The sequence below is a fragment of the Panthera pardus genome, unplaced genomic scaffold, assembly GCF_024362965.1.
Source record: "Panthera pardus isolate Hobbes unplaced genomic scaffold, ASM2436296v1 HiC_scaffold_12, whole genome shotgun sequence".
Classification (NCBI taxonomy): Eukaryota; Metazoa; Chordata; class Mammalia; order Carnivora; family Felidae; genus Panthera; species Panthera pardus.
The window spans coordinates 14,926,851-14,948,006 of NW_026526677.1; the positions used below are offsets into that span (position 1 = coordinate 14,926,851).

Genomic DNA, 21,156 nt, shown 5'->3' on the forward strand with positions numbered 1-21,156 from the left:
TTACACACTCTAAGTCCATCCATGTTGTTGCAAACGGCAAGGTTTCCTTCTTGTTAAACCTGAGTAACAGTCCACTGTGTGTACCGTATCTTCTTTATCCACTCACCTATCAGTGGACCCTGGGTGGCTTCCATACTTTGGCTATTGTATATAATGCTGCAGTAAACAAAGGGGTGCATATGTCTTTTCCCATTAGTGTTTTTTTTCTTTGGATAAATACCCAGTAGTGGAGTTACTGGATCAGATGGTAGTTCTATTTTTAATTTTTTGAGGAAACAACATGCTGTTTCTCACATGGCTGCACCAAGTTGCATCCCCACCAACAGAGCACAGGGGTTCTTTTTTCTCCACATCTCCAGCATCCTCGCCAGCACTTGCGATTTCTTGTATTTATTATTTTAGCCATTCTGATAGGTAGGAGGTGATATTTCACTGCAGTTTTTTTGGTAACATTTATTTATTTTTGATGAAGAAAAAGAGAGAGGGTGTGCACGGGTGAGGAGCAGAGCGAGAGAGGAACAGAGGATCTGAACAAGGCTCTGTGCTGACAGCAGAGATCCCAACATGGGGCTCGAACTCACGAACCACGGGACCATGACCTGAGCCGCAGTCAGATGCTTCACCAGCTGAGCCACCCAGGCACCCCTCATCGTAGTTTTGATTTGCATTTCCTTGATTATTAGCGGCGTTGAACATGTTTTAATGTGTTTACTGGTCATTCGTGTGTCTTCTTTGGAAAAATGTTTATTCAGGTCCTCTGCCCATTTTGTAATCAGATCTCTTCTCATTGTGGTGGTGAATTGTATGAGTTCTTTGTATCGTCTGGATATTAACCCCTAATCATTTTCAGCTGTATCCATGTAATTTTTGATTTCCTGTTTGATTTTTTGGTTGACCCATTCATTGTTTACTAGGAACTTCTTTAGCCTCCATGTATTTGTGTTCTTTCTAGATTTCTTCTTATGAGTAATGCTACTTTCTTTTTTTTTTTTTTTTTTTTTTTTTTATTTATTTTGGGGACAGAGAGAGAGACAGAGCATGAATGGGGGAGGGACAGAGAGAGAGAGGGAGACACAGAATCGGAAACAGGCTCCAGGCTCCGAGCCATCAGCCCAGAGCCTGACGCGGGGCTCGAACTCACAGACCGCGAGATCGTGACCTGGCTGAAGTCAGACGCTTAACCGACTGCGCCACCCAGGCGCCCCGAGTAATGCTACTTTCATACCATTATGGCCAAAAAAATATGTATAATACGATTGCAATCTTTTCGAATTTTTTAACACTTGTTTTGTAGCCTAACATGTGATCCATTCTGGAGAACTTTTCATGTGTATCTGAAAAGAATGTGTATGCTGCTGTTTATATAATATTCTGAATATGTCTGTTAGGTCCATTTGGTCGCATGTGTCATTCAAAGCCACTATTTCATCATTGACTTTTCTGTCTGGATGATCGGCTCTTGATGTAAGTTGGGTGTTAAAGTTCCCTATTATTACTGTATTACTGTCAATTTCTTCCTTTATGTCTGTTAATAGTTGCTTTATGTATTTAGGTGCACCCATGTTCAGTGCATAGGTATTTAGACTTGTTATATCTTCTTGTCGGATTGTTGGACTCATCCAGACCTAAAGACATGTGCAAACTGAAAGTGAAGGGATGGAAAAGCATTTACCATGAAAATAGAAGCAGAAAGAAAGCTGGGATAGCAATACTTATATCAGACAAAATAGACCTTCAAACAAAGACTGTAACAAGACTCAAAGAAGGACACTACATAATGACAAAATGCACCATTTTTAAACATGCAGTAGATGACTTTTGATAAATGTATACACTCCTGTAACTACCACCCCACGGTAGGAGTTTGTCAACTTTATTCTTCTATTCAAAGAAACAGATTTTGGCTTTGTGTGTGTTCTCCTCATATTTATGTTCTACTTCTCTGCCTTCTGCTCTTTATTATTTGGTTGTGTCCTATGGTGCCTTCTGAGGGTATCTGTTTCATGCATCCCCCCTAGCTTCTGGTGGTTTGCTGGCAATCTTTGGAGTTTCACGGCTTATAGATGCATCACCCCATCTCTGCCTTCATCTTCCCTGGTGTTGTCCCTGGTTGTGTGCATGTCTGTCTCCATGTCCAAATCTCCCCCTGTTTATAAGAACAGTGATCCTTATAAAGTCCACTATGACGACCTCGTCTTAACTTGATCATCTGCAAAGACCCTATTTCCAAATAAATTCATATTCACAACCACTGGGAGGCAGGACTTCAACATCTTTTGAAGATTTACAATTCAACCCATAACAAACCCTATACAGCCTCTAGAATTGGGGAAACATCCTGAGGGGGAAATCACAGCATGATTGAGGCTCTCCAAAATTTCCTCCCAAAGCGCTGCTGCTGTCTCTGTCCTCACCCCAGCCCTGCAAGTGACCCTCCACCAGTTCTCAGCCTCCTGTCTGTGCCAGAATCACCAAATGTTCTTGGGATAGAAGCCACCACAGATCTTATTTTTCCTTTCCTTCCCCTACATTCATCTGCTGTGTTCTTAAATTCCACATATGAGTGAAATCATGCAATACTTGTCTTTTTCTGCCTGACTTATTTCACTTAGCATCATGCCCTCTAGTTCTCTCCGTGTTGTTGCAAATGGCAAGATTTCATTCTCTACGATCAAGGGAGGCAAACCATAAGAGGCTCTTAAATACACAGGACAAGCTAGTGGTTGTGAGAAGGGAGGTGGGTGGAGGGATGAGCTAAATGGGTGATGGGCGTTAAGAAGGACATTTGTTGGGATGAGCACTGGGCATCATAGGTAAGAGGTGGACCACTGGGTTCTACTCCTGAAACCAGTCCTACACTGTAAAAACAACTTGAATTTAAATTTAAAAAGGCAGCCACAGAATTTATTTATCGAAGCTCTTGTCTCTGCAGTTTATCCCTTCCAGTTCCTCACAAGGTGGTTGCCCTGCTGTATCTGCCTTTTCTAGTCACTCATGACAAGAGCACTTTTGGCCACAAGTTATCGAATCACACCCAGAAGCGAAAGACCATCTATGGATTTTATTATCATTTTTAAGTTAACTCAGCAAATATTTATTGACCACTTACTATGTGCCCGGTGCTCTTCTGGACACTGGTCATTTAACAGCACGTTTCTTAAAGACACAAATCCCTTCCCTCATATAAATTGCAGTCTGGTGTGTATGCTAAACAAAGAAAAACAAACAAGTAAATAAATAGCGGTGTGACATGTCAAAGAAGGATGTGCTAAGGAGTCAGAGAAGGATGTGCTACGGAGACAAATTCAGCAGAGGTGGAGGAGTAGGAGACACAATGTCAGCGGGTGTGAGTTGCAAGTCTGTCGCATCAGCCAGCGCCTCCATTTGTGTTGCTCCTGTCTACACGAGAGCAGCGGTCTGATGATTCCCCATCTTTCCTTAGAACCTTTTGATCTCTGCTGGATCATTCCCTATCATCATGGAACCACCCCGTCCTTTCCTCTATCTTAAAAAGCCCCTTCCCTCAAGCTTATTCCTTGCCAGCTGCTTTCTGCATTCACTTCTCCCCCTTCCTAGTAACATATGTTGGGAGAGCTTGGTACTTTCTGTGTCTGATCCCTCTCAGTCCAATGCCGGGCAGGTGCCCCAGCACTCCACCTTACCCCACTTCCTGTCGATGTTGCAAATGACCTCCACAGTGCTACATCCCATGGCCAGCTCTCAGCCATCGATTTACTAGATCTACCTGCAGTATTAGAGATGGTTACCATTTTTATTTCCTTGGTATACTTTGTCCACTGGCTTCCTATTTACCTTGGCTTCTCGATTTTCCTTCTACTTTACTGGTCCCTTTCTTCCTTCTCCTGTTGATGCTGCCTTTTCTCTCTGACTCCTAAGGTTGCGGGTCCCAGGTCCCCTTTTCCTCCGTCAACACACAGCTTCAGTAAATGCATCCAATCCCTTAGCTTCAAACGTTCTCTAACTGCCTGATACTCACAAGTTTGTATCTGCGTCCCAGACAATGCTCCCTAATGCCACCCTTGTATGTCTAACCGCCTGACCAAATCTCCCCTCCGTTGTCTAATAAAATCTCAAATTCAGAATGTCGCAAGGATGAACCCCTGGCTCCACTGCCACACATCGCACCCCCCCACCCCCCACCACCACGCTCCTCTCTCAGCGCTTTGTCTTCTCAGCGGTTGGCAAGTCCATCCTAGCAATTTCTCAGGTCAAGATCTTTAAGTCACTCTTTGCTTCTCTCTTCACACTGCGCATTCCAATCTGACACAGAATTCTGTTAGTTCTACCTTCAAAACATATGCAGGACCTGATGTTTCTCACCATCTTCACTATTAAGAATGAGTTATAGTCATGTGGATTCCCAACCGAGGTCGCTGAAATCCACAGCGATACCCCTGCTTCTGTAGTTACTGCCTTACCTTCATGTAACCCCAGTCACATCCTATCTAAGCAGCTAAAGTGACCGTGTCACCCGAGAGTCAGGTCTTGTCTCTCCTCTAATTAAACCTCTCCAGCAGTGCTCTTCGTCACTCTCGTAAAAAACAAAGTCATTTGGGACACCTGGCTGGCTTGGTTGGTGGAGGGTATGACTTGATTTCTACTCAGGTCATGAGCCCACGGCTCTTGGGATCAAGCCCACATTAGGCTCTGTGCTGACAGTGCGGAACCTGATTGGGATTCTCTGTCTCCCTCTTTCTCTGTGTCCCCGTCCCCTCTCAAAATAAATAAATAAACGTTAAAAAAAAAACAAAAACACCAAAGTCATTTAATGTGACTTACGTGATCCGAACCCACCACTCCCCGTCTGACCTCATCTGGTACTCTCTGAGTTCCAATCTCACTGGCCTCAAATGTTCCAACCTATTTCTTCAGTGAATACCCTCACCCTCTTCCAGTATTTATTCAAATAGGATGTCCTCCTTGAAGATTACTCTGACCACCTATTAAAGTTGCAGACTGTAAGCCATGGAGATATAATGTACAGCACAGGGAATAGAGTCGGTAATGTTGTAATAACTTTGTATGGTGATAGAATGAAACTACACTTACCATGAGGATCATTTTCATAATGTATAAAAATATCAAATCACTATAACATGCACCTGAGACCACTAGGATATTGTATGCCAATTATGCTTCAGTAAAAATAAACACTATAAAATACAATACTACACAACACAGCACCATTGCAGGCTGCCCCCCCCCCAGCCCTGATGATCCTTACCATGCCCCCCTTTGTATTTTTCCACGGTACATATAAACTTGTAACGAAACAAACCATCTACTCGTGTGTTTATTGTTGATTTTTCTCTTTCCCTCACTAGAATCTAAGCTCATGAGGTCAGGAATCTTTGTTCTGTTCACTGTTTTATCTCGAGCACCTAAAATAGATCTGGCACATAGTAGTTACTCCATAAATATTTTTGGAAAGAATAGATTTCTAACATGTGTAGAACCAAAATATAAGACTTTTTTTTAAACGTTTATTTGTTATTGAGAGACAGAGAGAGACAGAACATGAGCAGGGGAGGGGCAGAGAGGGAGACACAGAATCCAAAGCAGGCTCCAGGCTCTGAGCTGTCAGCACGGAGCCCGATGCGGGGCTCGAACTCACAAACCGCGAGATCATGACCTGAGCCGAGGTGGCTCGCTTAACCAACTGAACCACTCGGGCGCCCCTAGAAATAAAATATAAAAAAACCTCGGTAGATTCAGATCTTTGGTCACATGTAGTGAAAACAAATTGAACTAAAATTGAACAGATCTAGACTAGATTTCAACATGTCACCAAGACACAGAACTTCAGACATCTCTTCAAAACATCTCATTATGTATAAATTACTATAAACCATGTGAACATTTTAAAACATATTAAAATTTCTGTTACTTAATCAATTTGGAAAATTGAGTATCACATAAAATGGTCACTCTATTCCTGGATGGGCGTCATTCCAGTTACCAAGGAATTCCCATTCTGCTTCTTCTTTCCTTTACCACATTAATAAAGCCTTTAAAGATCTTCCTACCTGGAAAGCAAGGTGATTTTTTTTCTTGTGACCAGCTATAGAGCATATTTTAAGCTTATATTTAGCACCTTGCATGGGCTCCCTTGACCTCTCTTCCACCCACCTACACTTTAGAAGATACGGTGGAATGCTAAAAGCCACGTTTTGCATACTCCCTATATCTTGGTGTCTCCATGGAAACTGGGTTCTTCACATCGCTTATACTCCTGAGGGATTTGGAAGGTGAGACTTCAGAGACCATCCCTTTCAGCTCTTAGCAACAGATGAGCAAATAAGACTTAGAGAAGATTAATAATTGCTTTACTCACAAGGACCTACGGCTGATCAGTAGCACATGAAGCATTGCAATTCATGTGTTTAAAGTTCAATTTAATATTCCGTGTACTAAACTAGCATTATTTGCAGCATAAGTTCCCATAGATAATTTTTGTTGGTTCAACTTCAATTATACCTTCGTTCATTAAAAAATAATTTGACTTACTGTTTGGAAAATCATGACAAAATTGTCACACTTCATCACCTGTAACTTGCAGCAGTAATGTCCCTCCATGAAAATGTAAAATACATACGTGACAGAGTAACATGTAAAGATTCTCTGAAGGTGATCTTTTATATTCAATTCTCATAATACCTTTCTTGCAAGCGTTATGCGTCTCTCAACCCCCTCTTACCCTTTGAATCTGCTGAAGATCTGTTATTGCTAGAAAGTGACATTCCCACTGCTGGGAATCTGGGTATTAAGGATCACTTTGTTTATTCCATTTTGGGCAATTATATTTGCCTCGAAAAAGTCTTATTCCTGTAATATATTACATGCAATACATAACTACTAAAAAAAGACAAAAGTTGCAATTGTTGCTGCAAATTAGAGGCAGCAGAAACTGGAGTAAGAATAAACTAATACATGGGCACCTGGGTGGCTCAGTTGGTTTAGCATCTGACACTTGATTTCAGCTCAGGTCATGGTCTCAGGGTTTGTGAGATGAAGCCCCACATCAGGCTCTGCTCTGACAACTTGGAACCAGCTTGGGATTCTCTCTCTCCCTTTCTTTCTCCCTCCCTCTCTCTCTCTCTCTCTGCCCCTCCCCAGCTTGCATGCGCTTTCTCTCTCTTTCTCTCCAAGTAAGTAAATAACCATTAAAAAAAAGAATAAAATATTCCTGGGCACCTGGGTGACTCAGTTATTTAAGCATCTGACTCTTGATATCAGGTCAGGTCTTGATCTCAGGGTGGTGAATTCAAGCCCCATGCTAAGTTCTGTGCTGAACGTGAAGTCTACTTAAAATAATTAACAATAATAATAATAATAATAATAAAATTCCTGGCCTCTTTCTGTCATTTGATAGTCGTGTCCTGCCTGGGAGGCTGGAATACAAGTAAGAACAGTTCAACATTCAGCACTGGAAAAGTACTAGAAAAATACCATTTAATCCAGGATATAGTATTTATGTTTTATCGAAACCAATGAATGGGAGTCACCACGAACTCAGTGGGGGAAGGGTGCTAAAATAATTACGAATGAGACACAAAAATTAAAAATTTTCAACAGAAAATCAGGAAAAAGTAGGACCCTAGGAGATAATGTAAGTCAGTTTGACTGTCTCAGAGTAGAGAATCTTGATAGGTTAGGAATTCTTTTATAGAACCCAAGTTCGGCCTTCGACTTATGTGTGGAACTGCTCAAGGGTAACAACTGCCACTGAATAACTTCTTAAGATTTACAAAGATTATTCCAAAGGGAGGGAAAAAATGCTGTTACGAAACCCATGGCTCTGTTGGATGCGAATACATGTGGCTCCCCTATAACTACCCTACAGGTCACAGTGCAGGAACAAATGACTCAATTGTTGATACTGACCTCGACTTCTGCTGTGGAGCAGCTCGGTCTGACCCCAGCAATGATCCTGTCCCCTGGGAATACCACATTGTTATAGCAGATGGATGAGAATTCACTGGCTCGGGGGTTAGCACCTTCATCAGTGGAGAATCGGCCTCAGGGGATGAAACTAGAATGATGTGGTCTGTGGTATGTCACAGCTGCCCAAACAGATCCTCTGTGCCAAAAGGAGAGCATTAATTTCATAATTTGTCTTCTAAGAAGGTGAACAAGACCCCTGTCTACGTTGACCTAAGAATACAATCAACTAGGGTTCAAAAAGAAACCTGAATGATTTGGTAAGCACTGTACTTGGATATCTTTTAGCAGTTGTCCTTAATTGGAGAGAATGTAAATCCCTTGGTAATCCCTTGGAGAAAGGTTATTTCCTCCTTAAGATCATAACTACTTAAGTCTCCTGTTTAACTCTCTCTTTGAAAGCAATACAAATCCCAGTTCTACAAATTTGGCCAAGATGTAATAAGTGGATGGCTTTTCCCTTGTTTATGTCCTAGAGACTTTGCCTCCACGGTTAGAAAAACCAAGTTAGAAAAACTGCACCTGGTTCTTGGACTCTCTGAACTTACTTCATGTGACAGAATCCCGAGTTTGGTAAGATCTTAGGTTAAGTGACCTTAGAATCTTTAGTTATGCCACTTTCCATTGTTGACCAACTGTAAAATCTAAGCTCTAAGAATCATCTCCATTATTTGGTGTAAGCATTTCATATGTAGGTTTCAGTTATTGCATAGAATTATAGCTTAGAAATTATTTTCAAATATAACATTAATTGAATTAATTACATTGAATACGTACATACACGTCTATTACTCTTAAAGTATGTCAGTCATTCTCACTCGATACCTGTTTGTTTGCTTTATCTGTAAGCAATACTTATTCTCTGAATAAGGAACCCTGATTATGAACTTGAGTGCACACCTGAATTAGATTCAGTTATTTTGCTTGATCTACTTTGGTTTCCTTCTGAGAAAATTTTTCAACGTTAAATGAATGAATGTTTATTTAGAAATGAAAACTGGAAAATAAAATGTGTAGTTTTCTGAAAACTGCTCATAGGCATTCTGGGAAGAATTACTAAGAGATTCTCTGATGGCTTTTTTCCAATTCAGCTTCCTCCTCTCTCCTCTCTCTCTCTCTCTCTCTCTCTCCCTCCCTCTCTTTCCCTTTCTCCTTCCCTCTGACGTCTTTCTCTCTGGCCCCTCTCTCATCCTGTGAGTTTATGTCCATTATTCTGTGAGTTGTGTATGTCTTTCTGTTTTAGTAATTGTGCTACTGCAGAAACTGAGGCTTACAGAGGCTGAGATCACTAAGCCAGTAAGTGGCCTGGCTGTGACTTTGTGGCAGGTCTGCTGGGTCTGGATCCAGTGACATTCCCTGCAAACAGAAAGGCAGCTGTGGAAAGAAATGCTAGGAGTCTGGCAGAAAGTGGATGGGATGACAGTGGAATAAACAAAATGAGGAGAGGGGCGCCTGGGTGGCTCAGTCGGTTAAGTGGCCTTCGGCCCAGGTCATGATCTCGCGGTCCGTGAGTTCGAGCCCCGCGTCGGGCTCTGTGCTGACAGCTCAGAGCCTGGAGCCTGTTTCAGATTCTGTGTCTCCCTCTCTCTGACCCTCCCCTGTTCATACTTTGTCTCTCTCTGTCTCAAAAATAAATAAACGTTAAAAAAAATTTAAAAAAAAACAAAAAAACAAAATGAGGAGAACGGAGAAATGAAGCTGAATAAGTTAAGGGGGAAGGTGCTGGTGTTGGGCTGAATGTTACAAAGAAAAATTCAATTCTATACTGTATGGATATGAAGTCACTCAAGCCCCAAGCCATAAGACAAATGGAACATTAGATATTACTTAGAGTGGTGGCTTTCCAATTTTTTAGAGTTTATTTATTTATTTTGAGAGAGGGATGTACAGAGAGAGAGAGAGAGAGAGAAATATGAGTGGGGGGAGGGACAGAGAGAATCTCAGGCAGGTTCTGCTACCAGCACAGAGCCAGACGTGGGGCTCAAACTCACGAAACCCGAGACCATGACCTGAGCTGAAATCAAGAGGCTGACAATCAACTGAACCACCCAGGTGCCCCTCAATTTTTTTTAACATGAAATGAATCGCCTCTCTAAGAAAACGTACCCAGCGGCTTAAACAATCAATACAATCAATTAAGAGATGAGCACTTTTGTGAGGAAGCAACAGAGTCCTTTGTTGTTACTCGTCCAGTGAGCCATCCTTACATTGCAAATGAGGACACTGAGGCTGGGAGATGCCAGCAACATGCCCAAATGGCAGACCACATTAGTGACACAACATGGAATAAAATTCACGTCTCATTCCCTGACTCTGGAGTCAGTGTTCCTTGTAATTCACAAGCGTCCTTACAAGAAAGATCTCAGTTCCTGGGTCAGGAGGGAGAGGAGGAGGTTAAGCAATGTGAATAAATGGCACTGCCACGGTCATCTGTGGGCGCTCTGCATTTTGTGCACGGGGTGGGGTTGCTGAACTGTGTGAGGAACTTCTCAGCGTTCACACAGTGGTATACTCCACGCATCAGTTGAAGCTATACTCTCAAAAATTCCTAAGGTATAGCAGCCATCCTCTGCTTAAAAATTCCCAGGAGTGGGGCGCCTGGATGGCTCAGTGGGTTAAACGTCCAACTCTGAATTTCGCTTCAGGTCATGATCTCACCGTTGTGAGATCTAGCCCCGTGTGGAGCCTGCTTGGGATTCTCTCTCTCTTCTCTCTCTCTCTCTCTCTCTCTCTCTCTCTCTCTCTCCCCCTCTCCTCCTCTCATGCCCATTCTCTCTCTCTTTCTTTCTTTCTCAAAGTAAAGGAATTTTTTTAAAAAGTAGTTCCCAGTAGTATACAAGGCACGTCTTCACTGCAGCTTTTCCTCTGGGTCGCAACAGTAACTTTCTTGAAACACCGTATCATCTGTTCTCTTAGGAAGTAGCGGAACATAGTAGTTAGCAACTTGAGCTGTGCAATCAAAATTCCAGTAAGAGATTTACCTCTTGTAAGAGATTTAACTTCCCAAGATGTGTTACATTTCTTTAAAAGGAGAGCAGAATTGCCTACTTGTTGCCATTTATGTTGGGGGTGGGGGGGAACTTTGCTCCATTTTGGGAACAGAGGAAACCAAAAGGAATGACTTAAGGCTGTTCAGGATTGAGTCAGTCTGTTGTGACCTGGATCTGCTGGACCATCACTGTTTATTTTTTTTAATATGAAATTTATTGTCAAATTGGTTTCCATACAGCACCCAGTGCTCATCCCAACAGGTGCCCTCCTCAATACCCATCACCCACCCTCCGCTCCCTCCCACCCCCCATCAACTATCACTGTGTATAATCTTACTCAATTTAGGTATATTACCCAGGTATTATACAACCACAACTTTTAGGTATATTTTGAGCATTTAATACTGATGGGTAAATTACAGAATTACAATGGAACTGTCACAACATCTGGAAAAGAGCATTGGAAGCATAACCCACTTCAGATTGTTTTGAAGATAAAACAGGGTAATATATCGCACTGTAATTAGCACACTGATTAGCAAATGATAAACTCACAGAGTAATTACTAAGGAAGCAATATTGATATTTGAGGGCACCGATTCTGGAGTCAGAAAGTATGGCCCATGTTCTGGCTTCACCCCTTCGAGCTGTGCAACCTTGGCTAAGTCTCCTAAACTTTATGAGGGTCTGCTCCATCATCTGTAAAAAAAACAAAAACAAAACAAAACAAAAACAAAACCAAAAACAAAAGAAAACATCATAGGGTTATTCTAGTACCTGGAGTAAGATAAGCACTCAAAAAAAGTGGCTATTAAGAAGAAAGGAAGGAAAAGGAAGAGGAAAACTATATCACATGGAAGAACCATTTAAATAAAGAGGACAAATGTCATGGGAGAAGCTGGCATGAATGAAGTATCTATCTTTTCAACTCTTCATTTAGCATGTTGTTAAGATCCAAATGCTTGGATAGTGAATAAATGAATACAAACAAATAATAAGGTCCCTGAGGTCCTGGAAAGACATGAGGCCAACAATCACTAATTATAAATCATATGTTGCATTTTTAGGTTTTCCAGCTCCCAGCTGGAGCTCATATAAGCACCCAATAAATGGAGAATCCAAACAATGCGACTGAATTCATTCTTTTGGGCATCACAGAGAACCCAGAGCTGCGGAAAATGCTCTCTGCTGTGTTTCTAATCCTGTACGTGTCCACGGTTTTGGGGAACCTACTCATGGTGGTAACCGTGATCACAAGTCAGAGCCTGAGATCACCTATGTATTTTTTCCTCACTTCCTTGTCCCTCATGGATGCCACCTACTGTTCTGTCATTGCCCCCAAGATGATCGTGGACTCCTTCTCCGAGAGAACTACCATCTCCTTTGAAGGCTGCATGACCCAGCTCTTTGCGGAGCATTTCTTTGGTGGTGTGGGGGTCATCCTTCTCGTCGTGATGGCCTATGACCGCTACGTGGCCATCTGTAAGCCCCTGCACTACCCGAGCATCATGAACCCTCGGGTGTGCCGCCTGCTGCTGGGAGGCGCCTGCGTGGGGGGGTTTATCCACGCAGCAATACAGCTTCTCTTCATGTATCAAATACCCTTCTGTGGTCCCAATGTCATCGATCACTTCATGTGTGATTTGTTCCCATTGCTGAAACTCGCCTGCATGGACACCCACGCCCCGGGTCTCTTAGTCATCCTCAACAGTGGGCTGATGTGTGTGACCGTCTTCCTTATCCTCGTGGCCTCCTACGTGGTCATCCTCTGCTCCCTGAAGTCTTGCAGCTCTGCGGGGCGGCGCAAAGCCCTCTCGACCTGTGGCTCCCACCTCACTGTGGTCGTCTTGTTCTTCGTGCCCTGCATTTTCCTGTACGTGCGGCCTGTGGCCACTTACCCCCTAGACAAGGCAATGGCCGTGTCTGATTCCATCATCACGCCCATGTTAAACCCCCTGATCTACACCCTGAGGAACGCAGAGGTGAAAAATGCCATGGGGAAACTGTGGGGGAAAGGGGGCGGGGCTTTTGTTGGCAGGTGCGTGTCATGCTAAGAGCATCATGTCTCCCATAAAGAGGAATTCTTTCAGACACGTGTGAGAAATAAACTGTCCATTCTCCACTAGCGGCCAGAGGGATTTCTTAACAATATAAAGTTCTTTATGATTCAGGATTTAAGGACCATGGATTTGTTAAAGGATTATGATCTGCTACTGATTTAGACCCTCCTTGGCTTCCCATTGCCTTTAGAAACATCCTGCCTTGTGGTAAAATTCTCCACTTAATCTTTCTACTGCCTCTAAGTCCACATCTGGAGCGCCTCACCTCCTCCTTCACTGTCCGTCAGCAGTTGTGGGACTTTTTCACCTGCCCCCTCAGCTCTTCAAGTTTTTGCTTCTCTCTGAGAGCAAGCCCTCCTCCTCTTCAGGTGGCTGTTTCCCCCTAATTTACAGCTTCAAACTAAGACATGAAGCACTATCACCTCATAGAGCCTCCCCCTCACACCTCTGTTAAAGATTCCCCCACTCTTACCATAATCCCTATGCCGACATCTTCCTTATTTTCTTAGTAAAAATGATCAATAGTATAATTGCTTTTACATAAACGTCATTTGACTTTGGCTACTTGCCAGCTTTCTCTGTACTGGACATCTTGTGGGAAGGACTTCTGTTTTATTTATGCCTGGCATCTGTTAGGTTTTCAATAAATGTCTGTTGAATGATTATAGAATGGAAGAGCTTTCCCCACTCCCCTGCCCAAACAGCCAAGTTCAGATAGTTGGGGCGAACAAGGAGATAATCAATAAGTAATTAAAAACAAACAAACAAAAGGCAGGGAGTGATCATTAGAACAGAGTTTGTGGAAATGGAAGGCTCTGGTTATTTTATGGAGGGTCCTTCATATTGGGTAGGAAGAGAAGGATTCTATTAGCTCATAGCATTTCAGCTGATTGTTGAGGAAAAGTGATGAAATATATTAATACTTTAATAACTTTAATGCTTTTAATGATGAGAACACCAATAAATGACAGCAATGATCAGAAGGAAATGGCACGTGAAGATGAGTGCGATGAAGATTCTAGAAAGGGAGACTCTAAAACAGGACTACCATGGTATTTTCAAGGAACATAGTGGCCCACGTAGAGTGGCAAGAAGCAAGGTGAGAAGTGTACACAGGGGTCAGATTATGTCGTGTGGAGACAGCTACTGCTCCCTATAACCACAAAGAGCACGAATGTTGTTATGGTTTCTTAGAAATAACCTTGAGCCAGAAATTCTCCAGGAAGACTGAATGACTTTAACTTTTGTGTTATAGGGGAGTTGGAGGCAAAGTGTAAAAAGCTTTTGCAGCTAGTTTCTATTTGTTCTTTCAGTTTTGATTGTAGAAGGAATTTTACAGTACCATTTAATACTTCATAGTAGGGGCACTGGGTAGCTCAGTCGGTTAAGCATCTGACTCTTGATTTCAGCTCAGCTCATGATCTCATGGTTCGTGGGTTTGAGTCCCACCTCCAGCTCCATGATGGCAGTGTGGAGCCTGCTTGGAATTCTCTCTCTCTCTCTCTCTCTCCCTCTGCCCCTGCCCTGCTTGCTCTCTCTCTGTCTCTCTCTCTGAAAATAAATAAACATTTAGAAATATCTTTATTTCACAGTAAAGTAATCCTCCTAGTTTTATAGTTTTTCATTTTTTCCATGTATCAGTACAGAAGAAAAATCCACAACAATGTGATGACTTGGGTCTTTGAAAAAGCTTAGGATAATCTTTATTTTATTAGAGTCGTGTAATATAAACACTAGGAACGTCCTTGGAATGAGGTCCAAGACTTTATATTTTGTGATGTTTGAGATTTGATACCTTGATAAACGTCAATCAAAGAAACAGTGCAATCCTAGCTTTAGTTTCATGTTTCTTATTCAATTGTTGAGAGCTTTTTGTGACTGTGCCAACTTACAATTTAGGGTTAACTGCCAGTTTGTTCACATCTTTTTTATGATGATTAAATAAGTTCTCAGGTCACAGCATGCCTCTGTTTCTCATTAAATACATTTTAGCACATAAGGTCTGGAAATTTTTTACATATTCTGCTTTCCGATACAATCTTTAGTTTACTGATTTCTGGTACCAGGATATTCTAATAATAAAGTTATATTTATATAACTCTAATAATAAAGTTAAAAGCAAAAGGGGCTATTTCTGAGATGTCAATTTTTAAACTGAATTATAATTAAAGCACAACCAACTAAAAGGAAAATGAATCTCTTTAACTTGATGAAAAGTGTGTTCCAGAAGCCTAAAGAAAATGTCACGGTTAATTAGAAGAGTAATCCATTAAATTCAGAAATAAGGCCATCTTCTATAACTGCTATTATTATATATTTTACTAAGAGTCTTAATGCCACGTTCTCAACCTCATATACCTACAGACACCAGGAAGATTTTAAAAATTGAGTAAAGTCAAATTGTGCAAAGATGTTTAAGAAGAAATGTAAAACATTTGTTCCCTAACAAAAGGGAACAAATGCTGTCCCCTATTCGAGTCTGCCCAGACTAAGCTCTGCTCTGTGGTCACCCTATGGGGAGCATATATCCAAATTTGCCTCACACTCAGATTTTTAAGACAAATCAGGCATCCATATTTCATATAACTTTTAATGATTTGAATAGGTTGATGGCTGATTTTTTTTTTTTTTAATTTTTTCAACGTTTTTTATTTATTTTTGGGACAGAGAGAGACAGAGCATGAACGGGGGAGGGGCAGAGAGAGAGGGAGACACAGAATGGGAAACAGGCTCCAGGCTCCGAGCCATCAGCCCGGAGCCTGACGCGGGGCTCGAACTCACGGACCGCGAGATCGTGACCTGGCTGAAGTCGGACGCTTAACCGACTGCGCCACCCAGGCGCCCCAATGGCTGATTTTTTTAAAGGTTGGTAAAATCGTATTCTAAAGAACAATTTGGGATCAAACAAATTTACAAACTTTCAGGTGAATTCCAGTCCATTGGCTGTCACTTTGGAAATTCTGTGTCAGCCAATGAAGTAACAGTAAAAAGGAAATAAGGCAATCAAAACCAAAAATGAAGCAACAGAATTCATTGCTGGGTGATGTGTTCATCTACTTAGCAAAACCAACACAACCAACAGACATATTATAGTGTTTATTAAAAATCTTGGTCAAAAATAAGCACAATATTACTTCCAAATGTAAGCATAATAAACAAGTTTAAAAAATAAAATAAATGGTCTTCATCATCAAACTAAGAGATGTAACAAAAATTACAAAAAGCAGACTAAACGTCTTCACAAAAAGACATATGACAACTGAATAAGGTGAGTTCTACGATTCATGATAGGAGAAACTCACATTTGAAAGTTGTTAACTTTTCCCAATTAACTGACACATTTAGTGAGCTCCTAATCGAAATCTCTGGAGATGATATTCATGGAAACTGACAAACTGATTCTAAACTCCATGCGGTTGAATATATATGTGAGAATGGTCAAAGATTGGGGGGGACGGGGAGGGGGGAAGGGGGAGAAGAACCAAGAGCAAATATATCACAAAGCTGTAGTAATCCACAGGGGCCAGGCAGGTAAAATCACTTGCGCCCAACTGAAAGGAAGCTGGGAAATGAGAGAAGAAAGGAAACTTCCTGTGAGTGACTTAACTTTCCCTGGTGTAACTTGTCAGTGAAGCACTAAATATATTTCCTGCTCAGTCCCATATTTGAACCCTTTCAACTAATTTCTCTAAGCAATATTTTTCAGAACATCATCTTGATTGTTTCGGAAAGACAACATCTGCTTTTTAAGTTCCTCGAAGAGTTTTAAAAATGTTTCAGCTTATTGAAACATTACTGATTATGTGTATTGTGATCATGCAAATATAAGCAATAATAATGAAGGGTATTCCTTAAGCACTTTATCAATGTTAACTCATCTCATCTTTGCCATAAATCTATACATTCACTACCGTTGTGCTCCCATTTGGCAGATGAGCTACCTGAGATACAAAGAGATTAAGTGAATTGTTCCAGATAAATTTCTAAGCCTAGTTTAAAGCCCAGTTTAACCCTACGCTTCTAAATTCTTCTATGCCAATTCCCTGGAGATAGGAAATGTAAAAGCCATGGAAAGGTACACAAATTAATTAAATTCAACATAATGTGATGAACATGTTGAGAAGTAATTTACACAAGTACTAATGGAGTGTAAATAAAGAGCCTTTGGCTGAGCCACGAAAAGCTTCCTGGAAGAGATGACATTGAAGTTGAGCCTGAAACATGAGTAAGGTGTTTCCAAGTTAGCCAAAGGAAAGGACATTCCAGGTAATGGGACCAGCATGAACAAAGACATAGAGTATAGTATAGGCACTGCTAAGGATGAAATCAATTAAATTCTACAAAACACGTTGAAAATTCCCAGGCACGTGGTAAGCATTTGGGCCAGAATTATTACACTGTGCCCACAGTTATTAGCCTCCCTGTATCTACACTGGTTTCCTTGTAACTTTGCAGACCTTCCCTTTCTGAGTCTGGGAAGTCCTTGTGACTCACTTTGGCCGATAGAACGTGATAGACACCCCGACAGAACGCCAGTTCTGAGCCTCTGCCTCAAGAGGTTTGTGCACTTTCATTTGCTCTCTGAGACACTTCTGCCATGAGAACAACCCCGGATTAGCATGCTGGACGACAGGCCACCAGGGAAGGAGCACCACCGTCCCGTTCAAGATCATATCGGATCAGACTATAGCTAATCGAACCCAAACACCTGAGAGGTCCCAGAGAAGATCATAGAGCCACCCATTCACCTGGATCTGAACACAGAGAACTTTTTGTTGTTGTTTTACCACAGTGATTGTTTCAGGGAGAGGTGTCTGACCCATAGAATATGCAATCTCAGCACTTTTGCTGGAATTCCCAGCTAAAAAATCCTGTCTTTCTTCTGGAAATTTTTAATTTTTTAGGTACTGCAGGTCAGCTTAGAAGCTCAGGGGACCTAAGACACTGCCATTATTCCTTAACTGTGTTTTACTGTTCAAACCCTTTCATTCTAGCTTCTAACCTGATCCACCCCTTCTGATTCATGGGGTGAAGAAAGGACGAGGGTGACAGATCTCTATGATACCCTACAGAACTCTGTAACTACCTATCACTTGTTAGATTCCTACAGACCCTCCTCAGTTGTCCAGCTATTTGAAGTGGCTGATGCTATAATTACCTCAATACTAACTATGCCCATTGTCTGTTGAACCCTAGTGATGATTCTGTCCCGGATGCTGAGGTCTTTTTGTTTGCACAGAAGGATTCCAGCCTAAATGTAGAGAGGAGAGAACAGACACATCTCTGCTAGTCACTGAAATCACAGAAGGATTTTATAAGAGGCATCTTGAAACTTTGATGAAGTCATTTTTCCTTATGACCAATGAAAAGACTTATTTTCTGTCTTCCTTTCCTTTCTCTTGTTCCTATACTTGGAGTGACTCCCTTTCACCTTTCCTCATTACTCCTTCCCAAGGTCAATCTCCACCCAGTTCACTTGAAGTCTTTCTCATTTACAGATAAGGTTATATTATACAAATTTTTATTCTTAAAATTTTAGCTTTTATGTGAAAAGAAGTAAATATTTCTCATTTCAGAGTAATGTACAATCACTTTCTAAATGAAAATAAATTATCTTGGGGTCCAGTGTTCACAGAAATTATTTATAATGTAACCTTTCTCATGTAGCAAGGAGTTAAAATTGAAATGTTGAGTAGACACAATGGATGTGAACTGTGTGTCTAAATCACCTTATGCCTATTTCCAAACCAAAGGAAATGGTCAACAGAAGTACCCTACAACTAGATAGATGCCACAGAGAAGCTGTAAGGAGATCTTCTAGGGACCAGCCGAAAAGAGTTCATTGGGAAGGGTACAGAATTTGGAAGGTAACCACTGGCTTTCTGAGGGCTAACAAGGAGTCATCAGTTATCATAAGAAATAGAAACCTTCTTCCCACATCAAGGATACTAAAATTAGACAGCCTACAAAAAGCCCCCAAAAGGAGGGCAAATAAAAGGATCTCAAGATTTTTCAGAAGCAGAGAGAGTGAGCCAGTTTGCAAGGTACCAGGTCAAGTAGGACCTCTCTGTCCCCTGACCACTTCTCCCACCCCTCCCAACTGAGACCTTATCTAAAATCTAAGGGAATCTGGGATCTCTATGATCTAAGCATGAGAAGAGAATTCCCACAGCTTTCTGAGCACTAATAAACATATTTTCTTAACCTTACCACTTTCCATTCACCTTTTCTGTCTCTACAGTGTACATAGTTCTCCAGCCCTCCGTCTACCCCTCATCCTTCTGCATATTCCTGCTGCCAAACACCCACATTGCCCCTTCTCTGTGAACATGAAGGGGAAGGACCCTGCCAATAAAGCAGCTGACTGGCAGATACCGCCCATCACTGCCAAGTGTACAACTCTCCTTCTCCCACCATTCACCAAACATTGAGAGTTCTTTCCGGTGAAGGTCCAGGTTTTCACTGAGGTTTCCAGCTTTTCTGGGAGCTTGAGGGTCCATCCATGTAGATGTCCCAGTGAGTCAGGCTTAGGCACAGATTCCACCACAGAATTTCTCAGAACATCATCGCTAAGTCCCAGGTAGTCAAGACCACTACCTTCATTTCTAAGTTCCAGTTCCATATGGATTAGCTCTATGTCCAAGTTCTTAAGGACGAGAATAAAATCTGTAAAGAATTAGTGTGTGCACACACATACACACACTACACAATCATTCTGTCACTAGTCAGTGCATTTCTTTCTGAAGACAAATTGCACAGGAGGTGAAATTATCAGGTAAATATGGCCATAGGTGAATAGAATTCAACTAAGGGCCAGCAAGGGGGTTCAAAAATGGTTACAGACTTTAAATTATCCTATTCTAATGCAATCCTCTCAGAATTAAGGATGTATATTCATTCGTACTTATTCATGATAAGTCAATTAAATATATAAAATATTAGTGATATTAAAATTCCTTAATGGATTTTCCCCCAATGAGAATATTTCATCTTTCCAGTCCATGAAGGAAAACCAATCTCTTAAGGAAATATACATTAGAAAAAAAAAGGAAATATACATTAGAATCCCTAAATATCCTGTATCAAGAGAAGTCATACTTTGCTACACCATAATTTCTTCATGGCTTTTTTCACTTCCATATTCCTCAGTGTATAGATCAGAGGGTTGAGCAAGGGTGTCCCAATTGTATAAAACACGGCCACTGTCTTGTCTATTGGAAATGTGGTTGGCGGGCGTGTGTATATGAATATGCATGGGCCAAAAAATAAGACAACCACAATAAAGTGGGAGGTGCAGGTGGAAAGGGCTTTTCGCCTTCCTTCAGCACTGTGGTTTCGCAGAGAGTACAAGATGACAACATAGGAGATAAGCAGGATTATGAAACTCACCGTGCATATGGCCCCACTGTTGGAAACAACTAGCAAATTTATCACATAAGTGTCCATACAGGCAAGTTTCAACAAGGGCTGCAAGTCACAGAAATAGTGGTCAATCACGTTGGGGCCACAGAAAGGCAATCTCAAAGTCAGGAAAATTTGTGCCGAAGAGTGGATACATGATCCCACCCAGGCTAGAATCACCAAAACGCTGCACACGTGCCGGCTCATGATGGTAGTGTATCGCAAGGGCTTACAAATGGCTACATAGCGATCAAAAGCCATAAGGATGAGCACCAAGATTTCCATGCACCCAAAGAAATGGAATGTAAAGACCTGAATCATGCACTCATTGTAGGAAATGGTCTTCTTCTGAGCAAGGGCATCCACAATCAATCTGGGGGCTGTGGTTGTAGAGAAGCAGGCGTCAGCAAAAGACAGATAGAACAGGAAGAAGTACATGGGACTCCCAAGGGTCCTGCTTATTTTAATAGTCACTACAATGAGAAAGTTCCCCAACAGTGTCGCAAGGTAAAGAATCAAGAAGACCCCAAATACTGCCTTCTGCTTTCCTGCATCCCGTGTCAACCCAAGGAGAATGAATTCAGTCACACTGCTATTCATCGCAATTCTCCTGGCTGAAAGTAAGGTGCAGTGGAGGACAAGGGCTGAATCTGCAAAGAGAAGAAAAGAAGTGACAGCTTGGGAAGATCGGTGGGCTGAACTCTGAATGCCTTGCTTTTGCTCCATGTTATGTTACTTCTGAC

The 21,156-nt window shown here is 41.6% G+C and overlaps 2 protein-coding genes across 2 annotated transcripts; one reads left to right on the forward strand and one right to left on the reverse strand.

Moving 5' to 3' along the window:
- The first annotated feature begins 12,061 nt into the window (after positions 1-12,061).
- Positions 12,062-14,306, forward strand: LOC109245183 (olfactory receptor 4C6-like). Its single transcript, XM_019412497.2, has 2 exons — positions 12,062-12,957; positions 14,273-14,306. Exons 1-2 carry the CDS (start codon positions 12,062-12,064, stop codon positions 14,304-14,306), a joined length of 930 nt encoding a protein of 309 aa, XP_019268042.2.
- Positions 14,307-20,104: 5,798 nt separating this feature from the next.
- On the reverse strand, positions 20,105-21,013 carry LOC109245275 (olfactory receptor 4C11-like). The gene has a single exon (XM_019412579.2). The coding sequence runs from the start codon at positions 21,011-21,013 to the stop codon at positions 20,105-20,107; it is 909 nt and encodes a 302-aa protein (XP_019268124.2).
- Positions 21,014-21,156: the final 143 nt, after the last annotated feature.